At 45.9% G+C, this 16,651-nt stretch overlaps 1 protein-coding gene across 6 annotated transcripts in view; it reads right to left on the reverse strand.

Moving 5' to 3' along the window:
* MVB12B (multivesicular body subunit 12B) overlaps window positions 1–16,651 on the reverse strand; it is a 187,080-nt gene that overhangs the window by 65,147 nt on the left and 105,282 nt on the right. For all 6 annotated transcript variants that reach the window (XM_025475170.2, XM_025475166.3, XM_025475165.3 and 3 more), the window contains one exon: window positions 15,849–15,943. In XM_025475170.2, coding sequence (XP_025330955.1) covers window positions 15,849–15,943 — 95 coding nt within the window. The remainder of the gene's footprint in view (window positions 1–15,848; window positions 15,944–16,651) is intronic.

Below are 16,651 nucleotides of genomic sequence, written 5' to 3' on the forward strand. Positions count from 1 at the left end.
AAAGCAGATGCACATAGTTTAATAAGGAGTCTAATATCAGTTCCGGGAAATCAAAATTCATTGTCATTACTATGCCGTGATAGTTTTGCAAACTGTACTCAATTTCAGAGGTTTTCAAAAGAAAATCTGTCTATGCAATCTGTTAATTGTCATTCGGTTAATAACTGTTTAAATATCCAAACTACACAGCAGCTTCCTATTAAAAAAAAAATTAAACTATGGGGTTTATGCAAGCAAACAAATGTGGCGTGCCACTCGTGGGCTGGACTTTTCAGACTTGCCTGTGCACCTTAAAACAATGGAGGCTGGGAGAAACCCACCCACGCGCCAGTTTCGCCCGAGAGGAGGACAAAGAACGGCGGCTCGGTACTTCCACGAGCGCCAGAGGTTACAGCGCTACCAGGCAGCTCGCATTGGAAAAGGGCAGAAGCCATGCTATAAATTGCGTTTTCAGAGGTCTGTGCTGCTCAGCGAAAAATTAGCTTCCAAAGTTTTAATTGGTCCGCCTAAAATAAATCCTTTTAACGAGTGAATTAACTGATTCAGGACACAAACATGGAAAAATCAAAGAAAGCAAATGTCATGAGCAATTTGTTTTGAAAAAATTGACCCCCGAAGGGCCATTCCCTTACTGGTTCTCGACCCAGGAATGGAGCGTTCCCTAGGCTCCGCGGGGGGCTGGCCACAGTGCCTACAAGTGGGTTGTACCGCAAGACAAAGGACTGTGTTCTAAGCCATTCTATAGATTTTAAGGCACTGAATCTTAAAGGTTACTCTTCATAAGGAATCTTGCTCACAGATGTAGTTAGATTATAGCTCTGCTGCTACAAGTTGCATACATACAAATACGTGTAGCTAAAGCATTTACAAATGAAAAGTCATAGGTATTCTCCAACTAGTAACGTAACCTTTTCATTTTCATACTAAGTGACAGACTTTTTCAAATCTTAGGTGTGTAAATTATAATAGGACAAGCAGTAATTGACTTTTAAACTCCACCCACTGTGAGGGCTACAATTAATCTGTTTTCAGCACCAGAGCTGCTGCTCTGCAAAGTTCATAACTTGTAGGCTCTTTTCCCCAATCCAATTAAAACCTAAGAGTCTTTCTAAAAGGTAACAGCATAGAATGTACTCTTCATCTCCCATTTCAAAAGGTGCAGTGGCTAACACCCCAATCATCCCAGGGCAAGCCCCTCCAGACCAGAGAGGACACCAAATGCTTGAACGCGAGAGCCTTCTGGCAAAGCAATGAGAAACTGTGCTCAAAGATGAAGATAAAAGCAATTCTTGTGCAGTGATCCGAAAAATAGCATCTCTTTTTTTTTCAAAATTACCTGTTTTAATAAAGTAGACACACTGTGCCAACTGAACCATTTAATTATCTGCAAAAATGATGAATCAAAACAATAGTTTGCAAAAATAAATGACTAACCTCTGATTAAAATGTCTGTCCTCATTAAAGCCAAATAAAATGTACAATATCTTAAAAAAAAAAAAAGTAGCCTGAAGAAAGGAACAGTCCCTCACCATCGATAGATAGTCTGGTGTCCTCCAAGAAGATGGGGACATCTAGGAAAGTTGTTCAATCCACTCTCAAAACACAGAGAAAGGATGCCTTGGTTGCGGCTATGTCTTCAGTACAGGCCTTAGAACCTGGGGCCCTGGCCTGACAGCCAGCTTTGGAGCAGGGCACTTGGTGATGTGCTCAGTGGGTGGTAGGATTCTGATGTACCCTTAAGCTAAGCCCTGGCTCACAGATATGTAAGGATTCTGGGGCAAGGAAAGGGTTGGGTTTTTTCTTTCCTTATTATATATTTTTTCTTTTCTCTAAAGTGTCCTGGGATAAGAGGGGCAAGAAAGAGCGAGCCACAAACCAAAAGGCAAAGATAACATCAAATCATTTCAAGGGTGGAACACAGATACTGATCCTTTGTCAATCAGAGCTAATTTGATGTGAAGGGATAAATCAGAGGCTGATTTAAATGTTGAGGAGTTTTGTTTTGTTTTTTTTTTTAAAGATTCTATTTATTTATTCACAAGAGACACACAGAGAAAGGCAAAGACACAGGCAGAGGGAGAAGCAGGCTCCACACAGGGAGCCCGACGTGGGACTCGATCCCGGATCTCCAGGATCACGCCCTGGGTCGAAGGCAGGTGCTAAACCGCTGAGCCACCTGGGCTGCCCGAGGAGTTTGTTTTAAAGTTATTTTACCCAGTAAGCAAACTAACACCTCAAGCAATTACTGATTTCTGAACTGGGATGGAGGGTTTGCCTTATGTTTATACCAGAAAGTCCCCTGTACCGGGCAGGGTCCCTGCCACTGTGAGTTCCCTTCTGGTTCTTCCCTAGTGAAGCAGCTGCTCCCTTGTCCAATTGCATTTTTAGGTGGGGTGGCTGGGGTTGTGTATCTAACTGTAGGGTGAATAAGACCAGTGCTTCCAGAATATTAAGTAGCACTATGCTGGAATAACAGTATTTATGGCAGTCATACTTGCTACAACTTCTGGGGTGCCCATTCTGTATTAAGTACTTCACAAACATGATATCTGATCCTCAAAATTACAGAAGAGAAAATTAACTGAAATGTCACATAAACTGTCACATAAACTGTCAGAAAGGGTGGATCTCAACTGATCAAACGACAGATAGCATTGAATGCCTCCTGCCCAACCCCTCACCCCCCACTCGCCCCAAGTTGGGCCTTAGGCACATACTAGAGCATGAGAGGCATCGTTGTGCTAGCATCCCAGAAGGGATCCTGAACTCCAGCAGAGAACCCAGCACCGAACAAGTTGTTACAACCAAAAATGAATCTACTTTCTTAGAACTGGGAAACCAATCGGATGGCCAGAGTTTCACAAGAAGCATAAATAGCCAAGAGGCTTGTGGCCAAAGAAGCCACCCATCTGGGCCTACAGAAGGCGCAACCCTCTTTGGCAGAATAAGGGTGAATGAGGACTCTGTAATTCATGAGCCAAAGGACCTTCCGATGGGAGTGACACTGGCATTCTATCAGCACAAGGCTCACTTACAGTAAACACGCAAGGCAATGGAACCTAAGGATGGGTGCGTTTATTGCCTCTAGGTAGCAAGCGATTAACTACCTCTAAGTGTGTCACCAGAAGCGATGCTTAGGGCCAACGAGGCAAGCTTTACTCTCTCATTCAAAATTATGGATGTTGTCTCGCCAGTGGATCATGAGATCGTTCATGCTATAAAACAAGTCAGGCGTGAGAAACCGCTCTCTGACAAAGGATCTCAGCCTTGAATGAGAGTTCCACATCGTTCATTGTCTTAGAGACAATCGAAAGACAAATCTGAGGAAGAAGGAGCCTCCTTCTCTGGGATAAGTGATAAATACATCCCATCCAAATTCTAGGCTGTAGCACTGAGATTTTTTTTTTAAACATAAACAGGTGAGGGCCACCCTTGGCCATTAATAAAAAGAGAGGAAAAATGCACTGGGTATTCAGCACACAAACACCAAATGCACGACAATGGACAGATGTGGGTATTCCATCCACAGGAAAGGTGGCTTCGTTGTTCTAAAACAGATCAGAATTTCTTTTGTCCCAGTGTTAGCAAAATAACACATTTGTTCTGCCACAAGTGAGGACACTTAGATCATGTGACAAAAGACAACTTCTGATCTCATCCCCAAACCCTATGTGGTTGTCCAACTTTCCCAGGTTCTGCCAATGCCCACATCTTTACTCACTAAGCCATCAGGAGTTTAAATGCGTTCAACACTCTCCTGGAACGTGACCCCATGCCTACCATTGTAGGTCAGCAAGGCTGATGCTTGGGTGCTTAGCACTGGTGGCAATGGCAGAACCTGGGGAGCCGGAATGAAGCAGGAGAGGGATGTGGCCTGGGTGCTGACAGGAACTCTCAGAGTCTGCAATGGCTTGGTAACCTCAGGCTCGGATGCATCCTAGGAGGCCCAATCCAGAGAATGATACTTCAAAGTAGGGGAGGCTCTAAAGTGACTGTCGGTTGAAACAAATGTCCCATTGTGGGTACAGCCCAGGACAGCTGGGGCAGAAGAGGGAGAGGAGCTAAGACTCAGTTCCAGTAAGGGAAGTGGTGGGTTTGGGTCACCTTCTCTCACCACAGGGCTAAGAGGAGACCATGACATGGGAATATCCAGATGCCCAGAGCTCCCTAGACAAAGATCTCCAACAGCAAGAGCAGTGGTAGCTCCATTTACTAATGGGGAGGAGGTTCCTTGAAGCTCCTGGAATATTCCCTTTCCTGGTTGAGAAAGCTCTAAGAAGATGGGAAGAAGGAGCTCTGAAACCGTTACAATCATAGCAACACTTCTATGGCACTTTCCATGTACCAGGCATGATTCCAAGCCTTACCAACAAACCACTGTCATCCCCATTTAAGATATAAGAAAGCAAAGGCACAGAAAGATTAAGCCTCTCACCTAAGGCCGCTCAGCTTAAGTATAGGTGCTCCATGCTCATTCCTTCACAGTTCTGCCCAGAAACAGCCAATGGGATCCAGATGCTCTGTGGCCTCAGGCCTTGTCATCAGCCCAGCATCAAGGGCCTTACTCTGATGGGGTTCCAGAGAGGATGGTCCAGGGAATCGTCTGAGATTTAAGCAACACTGAGACCTAATATCCCAAGTTAGTCCCGGTGTGATTCACTCTAGGTGCCATTTTCAACTTCAATTTGACGAGGGGAGGGAAATGGTCATGTGCAACCTGGAGCTGCATCTTTGGCATGGGGATTTGGAGCTTAGCAGCTAGGCCAGAGAGACTTGGGTTCGAATCTCAGGCCTACTCCTTACTAGCAGAACTGTGGAGAGATCAAAATCTCCCAAAATCTCATTTTATTTCTCTGTAAAATAAAAATATTTATAAAGATAAAATAAGGATTTATATATAAGAGAGATTTGTTTTATAAGGTTTGAGTATGGGAGCTCAGCACCAGTGGCAGCTGTGCCATACCTAAGAACTAAAGATAATAATAGTAATGGTACAAATCCTAAGGCTTTTTTGTAGGGTTTTCTTGGTAAGGATTTGTCGCAATTAAATGACAAAATGCATGCAGACTGCTTACTACAGAGTCTTGTACATGCTAAGTGCTGGAGGAAGGTTAGGTATTATTAAAATAAATTAATATAATCCATTTTAATAAAAGCAAAAACAACTTCAGCTCCCTAACTGTGTTTAAATTAAAGAAGTTGCCTTAATTATAGCATCTCCCTCTCCCGGCCGACAGTCTATTAGTGTGAAAGAGAAAGAGCTAGAAAAAGAGAGGAAAGGCTGATGTGATGTCAGCTGCCCTGAGGCAGGACTGTGTGTTTGGCCACCCAGGCTACTTCATTTACCCCAAAGAGACTCTGAAGAGACACTAAGAGCAGATGAAGAGCGGGGATTAAGTGTGCCCCCTTCATTGTCAGCATTTCTCTGACTCGGCCCCCAGAAAAGACCCTGTTGCTGGCTCTCGGGGCATGCAGCCTGCCAGAAAGGGAAGTGGGACAGGCAAATGCAGGCATATTTCTGCTTGACAACTGGACAAGGAAGATAAACATACAGGGAGAAAGGGGTCAGGAGGCTGGTTTTTCTCAAGTTGTTTCTCTATTCACGGTCTTCACCATCAAGGTGGTGTTGGGATGGGATGCCTGTGAAGTCTGGGACTACAGCCACACATTGGTTGGTGACATCCTGAGCAACCAGTTAGCAAACCTGTGAGGCTCCTTCCCACAGCACCCTCAACCCAGGAAGGTGGGTAGGATTACTGCCACCTTAGATACTAGACCACATCCAGACCACATCTGGAAGATTCTGGGAAACATTGTTCTGTTTAAATTATTGATGTTCTTGTTGCAATTACGGACACTGGGAGATTCGGGCATTTAGATCCAGGAAGCCATCATGGGGCTGGTCGGTGGGGAAACGGGGCCTGAATCTGGTGTTCCTGGCTTCTGCCCTAGTTCTTCCTGCTGCCCCTTGGCTCCTCTCCTTCCTGCCCAAGCCATCATTCTGTCACCCTCCTGAGAAAGGGCTCGTGGGCTGCCAGCCACAGAAAATAGCCCACTTCTAAGTGACCATGTGTGACAGAATGTCTGTTTCCAGGGGGTGCCGAGCTAAGCCAGGCCACAGAGCCTTTACTGCAAGTTTGTTTGGACTGAGGAAGAGATTTTCTCAGAGCACACTAATTAAAGAGAAGTAATCTTATATATAAAAAGTATAGAAGAGAGGGCTAAGAAGGTGAGGGCCATGCGGGAAAGAGCCAGCATGTCCCAAGTGATAATTCTCAACAAATCTTTGGGCTCCTGCTCTGATCATAGCCCCGGAGGGGAGGTGGAGAGAAGGGGGTACTCCCGCAATGCTTCCTGGCTTACAAAATGTTCTTACACACCCTAGATCCTCACACCAATGGCAGGAAGGCAGCAGTAACTACAGAATCATTTCATAAGCAATGTAACACTGGACTGTGGCATGGCTCTGACAGGGACCTGTTCACATGTGTTGTGTGGTGCACAACCTGTGTGGTCATTCACGGTGGCTCTGGTGTGATGGCCACACATGCTTCTGGTACCAAGTGTACCATCAGTCCACGTGCTGATCTGTCTTCCATGGGCTTCCTATTGCCCTCGGGAGGAAATGTGGGGCTAGGCACATGGAAGCTCTCCGTGTCTTCTAAGGGAATGCAGGAGCAAGCAATATTTCTCTTTACCTGAGTTTAATTACATCCTCTGTGGTTCAAAAAGGATTGAAGGCAGTCTCCTTCCTCACTATACATGAACCTTTGCCATCTCCACGTCTCACAGGTGAAATGTCTTCACCACGAAGCAGTATGGGTATACACCAGGCAGGGAGCAAGCAGTCCCAGATTGGGGTGGGGGGGACTGCCTGGAAGAGGCAGTCTAGGGACAGACCTTCAAAGATGGATCCACAGAGAAGAGACGTTAGGTCAATCTGGCAATCTGGGCCACGTGACTTTAGGCAGGGGCAAAGTCACAAAGAGACAAAGGTGAGGACACAAGAGTGACCCAGGTTAGGGAGCACAGGTGAAGAGAAATGGAGAGAAGACCCTGGAAAAGTAGAGACTGGCCACCAGACAGTCTCAGTGATGGGCAAGTGAGGTGTGGATTAATGCAGTTGGCCATAGACTGGGCAGGCTGATGAAGAGTTTGCTCTGTAGAGCAGACTACTTTGGGGAGATGAGTCTGCTACCTGGGCAACTAGACTGAGGATAGGTGAGCCATGTCAACGAATACAGACAAGTTAAGTACGAGGCATCAAAGCCTGGTACCGCCAGGCCTGAGCCCAGCCAGCTCCATAAGCAGGGATGCAGGAAAGCCAAGAGAGGACCCCTTTGATGTTCAGCTCCCAAAGACTCATTGCGGCCACTAGCAATGGCTGTGGATCCATATTTACTCTGAAGTAAGATGATCCAGAGCCCAGCTAAGGGGTTTTGGGAGGTCTCTCTCTCTCTGTGAAATCTGTGAGGAGGCATTGCAGAGTGGAACACCTCCAGGAGGCGAGAGTTCCCCAAGCGCCCTGTGTGTTTGCCCGCACACGCTGTTCATTAACTTCAGTGACACAGCCATCACAGCGGATGTATAAAAGCACATCCAATTAGCCAGGCCTACATGAATATTTGCACTCTTAAATCTTTTGCATTTCGAAAGGGTTAAAGCTTATTATTAGCATATAATTTATAGTCCTTTCTCCCAGGAAAGGAATAATGCACAGTAAATGCCACATTCATTTTAATAATACATGTTACAGTCTGTGCCCAACATCTGCACAAAGGTAAAGGAGGCAGATTTTTTTGACATGTCCCACTCTGCCATCTAAACACAGGCTTTTTGTTTCTTAAGTGACGGAAGGTTTAATCAAGAAAGCAGGCAATTCATCAATCGAAACAAGGCAGCGTGCGCGCGCCTGACAGCACACACATGGTTGTGTACAGAGCGAACCTGGCCACCTGTCAACTGCACCTTTTACATCAGGATCTACAAATACACTCTGTGATCAATTCCCCATCCGCTCCCATTCATTTCTTCTTTTTCTTATTATATTTTTCTTTGCACTCGATTTTGTTGTCAGTCAGGGTGAGAATAGATGGATAGACAAGGGACGCATGGCTGTTGGAGGTGATGATAAAAATTTATATGCCTCTAAAATGACTTATTTCCTCCCTGATTTGAGCACCATTATTATAAATATTTTTTCGCTTCATTCAGGAATTTCCTCCATCTGCTATTATCTATGGCTGTGTCAAACGGATGCTTCTTTCTCAGATCCCTGCCACCCGCCACCCGCGCTCCCCCACTGAGTCTCCAACCAGTCTTTGGTGGTTCTGAAAAATCCTCTTTGGAAGGCAGGGGTCTGGACGTGAGGACACGTAAGCCACGTGAACACGTCCATGAAAGACAAAGGCCATAGTGCGGGTGGGGGTGGAGGGGGTGCCTGGGAATGCAGAGGTTGCCTGGCATTTTTACATGTGGGACTTCCACTGCAAGACAGTGGCGTTCCCTCATTTGTGGTTATCAGTAACATCGTCACTCAACCCACACACGGCTGACACTCACCCAAACACAGGGGAAAAGGAGAACCATGGACATGCACACAGAAAATGCAGACGCAAATTCTGCCAGAATACCATAAATGTAGTGTGTGGAGCAGCTGTTGGTTAGAACACCTTACACAGAAAAAAACCCCACAAAAAAACAACCAGTCTTTCTCGAGCACCCTATTGTTTTGCTCTTTTAGCCTTCATTTTCTAGCCTGGCCATGCTTTATGATCATGAAAGTATTAAGTTTACTTTCAATTTTTCAGGTGAGATTTTTTTTTCCTAATTAAAAGAGAGAAATAATGTAATCACTACAAATGAAAGGAAAATATGTTTATAATTGTTTGGTGTGCTGCAGAAGAGTTTTTAAATGATCGCACTATAAAATATACAGATTTCTTCTTTTTTTGTAGTAAGATGAAGAGCTGATGGCAGAAATTTTATCCAATTGGATGAAATATATAAATCATGAATTTCATAATACTGATAATTAAATGTCCATCTTCCAATTTAAATGAGGACTAGATTAAAACTGCATGGAGAAGGCTGATATTCAGAAATCATTAATTATTTTTAATTGCTTTGTGCTTTCCTGGTCTGATGTCAGAGTTACACACAGCTCATACACAGTTCTGTTTCAGAGGAAGCCCTCCTCCTCCCTGTACAAGTGTTGTGAGCCGACACGACAAGCCAACGGACTCAGGCTTGTCCATGCTCACAGTCCTGGCCCAACATCTTGAAAGGGGACTGGTTTTTAAGAGGGAACATCTGTGGAGGGCAATAAAAGGGTTTTTCCAGCCATGAGAAAGAACACTGGAAAAAATGAAAAGATCAAGAAAGCTAAAGGCAAAGTGACCACAGCTTCCCTCCCCCACCCCAACCCCAGCATCCCCCGTCTGCTGGGATGGTTCCAAGTTACAGCTTTTGTCTGGGTACAAGTAGGTGCCTCTTTTACTCTCAGAAGGGACAGTGTGGGCAATCAATTATATGGTCAGCCTAATACTGATGGATAAATGAAGATGTCAGCAAGGCAATCTGCCTATGTACTAAAGGGAAGAGAAGCTGGACCCCTCGGCTCCCTGCACTGTTTCAGCATTGTGGCTCAACCTGAGTTTATGGGCTGTTTGGAGATTTTTGGTTTTATTACATGCCAGTTCCAATATGCATTTGGCTTAATTTTACTATTTTACACTACTATGCCAATTTTTTCAAAAGGGAGAAAAATAATATTTTTCTTTGGAAAAAACCTTCACATGGAGATATAAATTAGTTGATAACAACAACAAAAGAATAGCACAGTGTGGTTTCCCATACCTATCGCTTCCTGTTCATTAAGTAAAACTGCCCTAAGACAGATGGCAGACATTCCTTGCTTAGAAAAAAGCAAACCTGGGCAGCCTGGGTGGCTCAGTGGTTTAGTGCCGCCTTTGGCCCAGGGTGTGGTCCTGGAGACCTGGGATCGAGTCCCACGTCTGGCTCCTTGTGTGGAGCCTGCTTCTCCCTCTGCCTTGTGTCTCTGCCTCTCTCTCTCTCTCTCTCTCTGTGTGTGTCTCATGAATAAATAAACAAAATCTTAAGAAAGAAAGAAAGAAAGAAAGAAAGAAAGAAAGAAAGAAAGAAAGAAAGAAAGAAAGAAAGAAAGAAAGAAAGAAAGAAAGAAAGAAAAAGAAATCCTGGGCACCTTGTTCATGGCTGGCTGAGCTGCTCCATTGGGGAACCTCTGGCACAGGTGTGTCTTCTAGGTTGGACAGGAAGCCAGGAAGCTCCTCATTCCTGACATTCCCCAGGTCTCTAATCCCTAAGACGTGTGACGCTCAACACAAGAACATTTAAGAAACATTTCACTTAGCAACCAAGCATCTTAGGGGTTCAAAGAAAACCAGATCCCCCAATACATGGGCACCTGGGCTGTCTTCCTCAAACTCACTGAAAAGTGGTTGTTCTGTGGTCCACAGCCTTGTACAGGGTCCTGTTTATGAGGACAAATTCCATAAAAGGAATAGTTAGGTTCTTCCAAAGCAATCAGCTTGGTTTTACACTTATCTATACAGATTGCCCTGATTCAGAACCAAATCCAGACCTCCTTTGTGCAAAAGCTTGCCCACAGCCCACACCCGCCTTTTCCACCCTATATTTTTGTTTGTTTTTATTTTTTCACTTCCATTTTCATTTGATTACATGCATTTTTGGAGCTGCCTCATATCTTTCTGGAGTAGGTGGACTAGAAATAAATGGTCATCTAGACATCTAAAATAATTTTAAAGGAAGGAAAAGGATAGGAGACTATCATTCAGGACTAAAGCAGAAGACTTTCCAGGACAGAGAAGATATGGCTTTTTCCTTTCTTTTTTTAAGATTTATTTTATTTATGGGGTGGATGGCAGAAGGAGAGACAGGACTCGATCCCATGACCCTGAGCCAAAATTAAGAGTTGGCTGCTTAACTAACTGGGCCACCCAGGCACCCCAAGAAGAGAGAAGATATTCTTAAAAAAGAAAACTAATAGCCCCCAAGAGGCCTGACAAAGACACTGAGGAATAGGGCTTTGGGGTAGAATCTAGAAAATCAACTAGGCCCCGAGGAAAGACCTCTCAGGAGGTAAGGTCTTAAGAGGGACACACTCGTTAGAATGTTGCTGGGAAAGTATGAGCCCGTAAGCTGCCATTTGTCAAATGTAAGAATTAAACTTAAAAAAAGTGGTTTGCCAACTCTAACATACATAGATACCAGAGTGAGCCAAACCAGGCACCCATCACTTGATTTCTATCTCCTCTTTCAAGGAAAACAGTCCTCAAGCCCCAACAAGTAGAGCGACAGAGTGATGTGGGGTTTGGGGAACAAGACAGGTGAGGAGATGGCCCAAGCAGCTGGGCTGTCACAATCTGTGTCTCTAACGCTGGCAGAACAGGCCAGATGGTGTTAGGCTGGCGGTCAGTGGTCTTTGGGGGACATCAATGGACAGGAGGTTCTAGCAACTGGACAAGAGGGGAAAAAAAACCAAACCTATCTTCTCAAAAAGGGACCATAAGAAATTATTGATCTGTGGCCTGGAAGTGATTTTTAGCAGAATTCAGAAACCTATTGAGTCAGGGGGCTTGGGAGCACACAGAAAAGACAAGGTGATCATGGGGCCCAGCAGGGCTTGCCAAGAGAGCATGCCAAATGGACTCAGGGTCTAAACTAACTAACTTTCTTTCTTTCTTTCTTTCTTTCTTTCTTTCTTTCTTTCTTTCTTTCTTTCTTTCTTTCTTTCTTCTCTCTCTCTCTCTCTCTCTCTTTCTTTCTTTCTTTCTTTTTAAGATTTATTTGAGAGAAAGCATGTGAGGAGGGGGAGGGGCAGAGGGAGAGAGAGAGTCCAGGAGTAGACTCTGCACTGAGTGGGGAGCCTGCTGTGGGGCTTGATCCCAGGACCCTGAGATCATGACCTGAGCTGAAATTAAAAGTCAGCCACTTAAGACTGCACCACCCAGGTGCCCCCAAACTTGTTCTTATTATAAAAGTAACACTTGCCAACAAAGAGAAATGAGAAACTGCAAAGAAGAAAAAAAGAAAAGAGCAGGAAAGGCTGGTCAAAACCACTGTAAACACTTTGGGTGGGTACATTTCCAGATGTTTGGTTTTTTTTTTTTTTTTTTTAAGAGAGACAGAGAGAGAGACCATGTGCAAGTAGGAGAGGGGCAGAGGGAGAGAGTATCTCAAGCAGACTTCATGCTGAACACAGAGCCTGACATGGGGCTCAATCCCACAACCCTGAGATCATGACCTGAATGGAAATCAAGAGTCAGATGTTCAACCAACTGAGCTGCCCAGGCATTCCTGGATATTTTTAAAAATGCGATCACATTGCATATTCTGGTTGTCACTTACTAACATTCACCCACACTTTTTTAACCAAATCATCATTTTCTGATGCCCGAAGAGTTAAGGCCATTAGAAGGACGTTTCATAATTTAACCCTTTGCTTTTGTTTTGGACATTTAAGTGTTCCATACCCAGGACGCCTGGGTGGTTCAGTGGTTAGGCATCTGGCTTTGGCTCAGGGAGTGATCTGGAGTCCTGGAATGGAGTCCCACATCAGGCTCCCTGCATGGAGCCTGCTTCTCCCTCTGCCTCTGTCTCTGCCTCCATCTCTGAATATCTCTCATGAATAAATAAAATCTTAAAAAAAAAAAAGAGTTCCATTCCTTAACCCTTTTTTCTAAGTATTATTATTTTTTTAATGTTTTATTTATTTATGATAGTCACAGAGAGAGAGAGAGAGAGAGAGAGAGGCAGAGACATAGGCAGAGGGAGAAGCAGGCTCCAGGCACCGGGAGCCTGACGTGGGATTCGATCCTGGGTCTCCAGGATCGCACCCTGGGCCAAAGGCAGACGCTAAACCGCTGCGCCACCCAGGGATCCCTCTAAGTATTATTTTTAAGAAGGAACAGTGCTCATCCTGTGGATAAACCTTTTCGTACACCTCTAAGTATTTTTCAGAAGGAATTTTTACTGGTGGAGGTGTGAGGATCAAAGGCAGGCTTTGATGAGGGTACAAGGTGGCATAGCAAGGGACATGAGCTTCTCTGGATTTGAGCACTGAGTGAGCAGAAGCCCCTCACACCACTTCTGTGGGCAACAGAGAACTGTTGGCCCAACGGATGGCACATTTTGGCTGATGGAACGCATCTATACTCCAAATGGCTGGATGGATACGAACATGCAGAAAGAGCCCAGCTGAACCAGAGAGGGCCTTGCAGAGATGGAACAGGCTGGTCAGAGGTGATGGTCCCAGACACTGAAGGCATGCAAGCAACAGCACATCAGGATGATCACCTGCCCCAGAGGTCAGAGAGGGTATTCCTGTGCAGGGCAGACACTGAGCTAAAGACTCTCTTCCTTCCTGTCAACAGTTCATGAGCACCTCTGCGTGCTAGGGCCTGAACTCTGTCATGTCTCCTCCCCTTAATCCAGCACCTCTGAGCACTGTCCCTCCTTCTCTAGGCCTGACAGATGTGAACAGTCTCAGTGGAAGATATAGGAGAAGGACCAGATTAACAAGTATGCCTTTGAGAAAGCACTAATATATAAATATTTAAATAACCACACATACAAGCTAAATGTGGGCTGCTCGCTTTCCAAAATGACAGTTTGGAAATCTACTTATCTTAGGAAGGGCCTGCAAATGAAGGGAGCCCTAAATAAATGTTTTCAGGAATGATCCAGAGTGTACTGGGAGCATGTACCAAAGGCTTAGCCCCTGAAGCCTGTGGCAAATGTGTGCCAGAGCTGGTTCATAAGGAGAACAGTTTGATGATTCAATTTAATACCAGCAGAGCTCCAGCTACCACGCATCAGGCACTGGGCAAGGGCTAGGGCCTGGGGCACACTTTTGCCTTGACTGCTTTTGGAATAAACCACTGAAACCCTAACTTTGCAGTACCAAACTGAGACGTGCCACTCAATGCCAAATACTGCTTGGGGGGGGAGTGGGGGAGTGGGGGAGAGGTGGTCTCTGTTCTCTTCGAGCAGAACGGCTCGCAGGCAGGCAGCCGGTGGGTGGGTGGGCAGGCTTCCCAGCTATACCAGGATTGCCCAGTGCTGAGCTTGCAGCCTTATGGAGCCGGCAGGTCCTGCGGGTTCTTTCTGGCAGCATGACAACAAAGCAGTCTTGAGCCCTGGTGGAGCAATTTGGTGCCTACAGCCACTGAGGAGCCAGGGGCTGCCTGCTGATGTGAGGCAGCCTCAACTACTTCTGCTTGGAAGATAAAAATCCAACTGACTGCCACTTACATAAATGTAACAGGAAGTTTCTGAATGGCTTCCCCTGTGTCTTGAGGCTGTTACCCTGGTACTGCTAAACTAACAGCTGAAATGAATGCAGACAACACCTCATCAAAGCTGCGGGGCGAGGAGGCCATGGTCCAGAGGCAGACAGGAACATTCCTGCCAAACCAGAGGAGATTTCACTCTGTAGGCCCTTTTCTGCAGAAATGCCAACAGCTGGGAAAGCCATCAGAGAACCCAGGTAAGGCGGGGATAGCTGAACACTGTGGCTGGAAAAGAATTTGCAAGCTGGAGGGAAAAAAAATCATCTGTTTTGATTGAGCTTTCCTTATGTGCATTCGGAATGGGGTTGCCCTGCTGGATTTCACAGACCTGTTTTGCACCACTATGCCACAAAGCATCTGGGGAAATATTCAGCTTTTCTAGGTCATCTTTCCACACTTGTTATGCTCCTTGTCAACTTTGCTGAAATAGCCACAGCACAGAAGAAATTCTCCCTAGAGGTGCTTTTCTGAGACAACATGCTCCTGGAGCGGGGCTGGGTACCAAGTTCTTTGAGAACATCCCAGGTCTTCCTTTTCCCCACCCAGAAAGGGAACAACTGGCTTTTGCTTATACTTCCAAACCTATTAGGGAGTGATCATAACAAGAGAAACTGATACTGACATGAATTATACCATTGTTCTATTTCATCTATTTAGTAACCCCAAGTTGCAATTTTTAGAAAAAAGATTATCTTTTAAATAACGGATTCATTATGGTACATGAACGAATGCCATGTTCCCGTGTTCAAAACGTCACTCACCATTAAGGATGTGCACTGGTAAGTGGCACCGATTTGCCACTTCCCCCTTAGATACGAATGCCCCTGACTAGAGGCCAAGGATAATCAGAGGTGAGCTGGTGGGTTTTCTTGGCTCTTAGTGGGTCACCTGTGCTGCCAGGCACCTAATGAATCTCCCCCCTGTAATTGGGCCCATAGGTGTTCCCCTCCCTGGGTGAAGGTGGGAGGGCAAACTTGTACTGCTGAGGTCCCTGCCAAGGTAACGCCATTAATTTCAAGGCTGAGTTCAGAAATCACAAACCCCTACGATGGGGGTCAGAAGGGGAGACCACCACCATCCCTGCTGGCTGCAAACCTCGCTTTGGGAAATGAGTGGTAAGGACAGACCTGGACACAGGTTGGGTGGGCGGACTGGGCCTCAGCTCTGTGCTGCTCCCAAGATCCTTTGGGAAACCTTCCCTGGCTCTGGCAAGTGAACGATGCAGCGGCTATTCTCTGGAAACTTCCCTTCAAGCTTGTGAAATCCACACACTGTTTTTCATCATTAGTTTCAAAACACAGAGTATCTGGCCCTTTGTTAAGTGCTGAGGTGACACAAGGGAAAGGAAAGGGCTGATCTCCACAGGAAACAGGCCCCTTGCAGGGTGAAAAAGAGAAGTAAGAGAGATGCCACTCAATGCCAGGAGACAGGCAGAGGGAGGTGGTGCCCGGGACATAGACACAGTAGCTGGCCGTTAGCAGAGGCCCCACATACCTGATATGGCATACAGATTGGAGTGCTGGTACTCATAGTCAGCCCGAGTGCTGTTTCTGCCTCGGAAGGTAGCAGGGAGCGTTAGTGAGATGTGCCTAAGAAAGAGAGGAGAAAGGAAGTTACAGGGCGCACAGAGCACTCCCCAAAGGCTCAGAAAGCACCCGTGCCACCAACAGCCCACAGCAGCACAGAGCAGGAGGTGGTCCCCCGAACCCCAACAGTTTGAGTCCCCCCAGGGAATTCAGAAGTTTCCAGACATCAGCAGCTGCCTTTTTCAATTCCAAGAAGAACATCCAAGTGGAGGAAAAGGCTTCCCAAGCCTTAGAGCATGTGCCAGGCGCTTGAAGGAGCCTGGCGACCCCGTCTAGATCTCTGCCCACTGGGCAAAACACACCAAAAGGAGCAGAACACTTGGGCTCGGAACAGGAGCCATGGTGTGTTCTGATGTCTTGCTTTCATTATCCATCCAATGGCTCTCATTCCTGTCCTGCAGGACCACTGAGGAGGAGGCGTGAGAAGTACTTTGTGAATGAATGTTATTGTTACCATGCAAGTCTAGGAAAACCACTGCTGCTGAGACTCAGAATGGCAGGCTTTTCCATACTGCTATGTTTGTATGTTCACCCTCAGGCAGGAGCGCACAGTAGGTGTTCAGGAAATCACCTTGGACTGATCCAGCACTGCCTTTTATGGTGCAGGTGTTGGCCATGAAAGCTCGAGGCGCCCACAGAGCGTGAGTGGGTATTCAGTCAAAGTAAAGAATACATTTGGTGTGGTCATCAGCTGCCATTAGCAAATGCAAA

This window comes from Canis lupus, chromosome 9 (genome assembly GCF_003254725.2).
Source record: "Canis lupus dingo isolate Sandy chromosome 9, ASM325472v2, whole genome shotgun sequence".
NCBI lineage: Eukaryota > Metazoa > Chordata > Mammalia > Carnivora > Canidae > Canis > Canis lupus.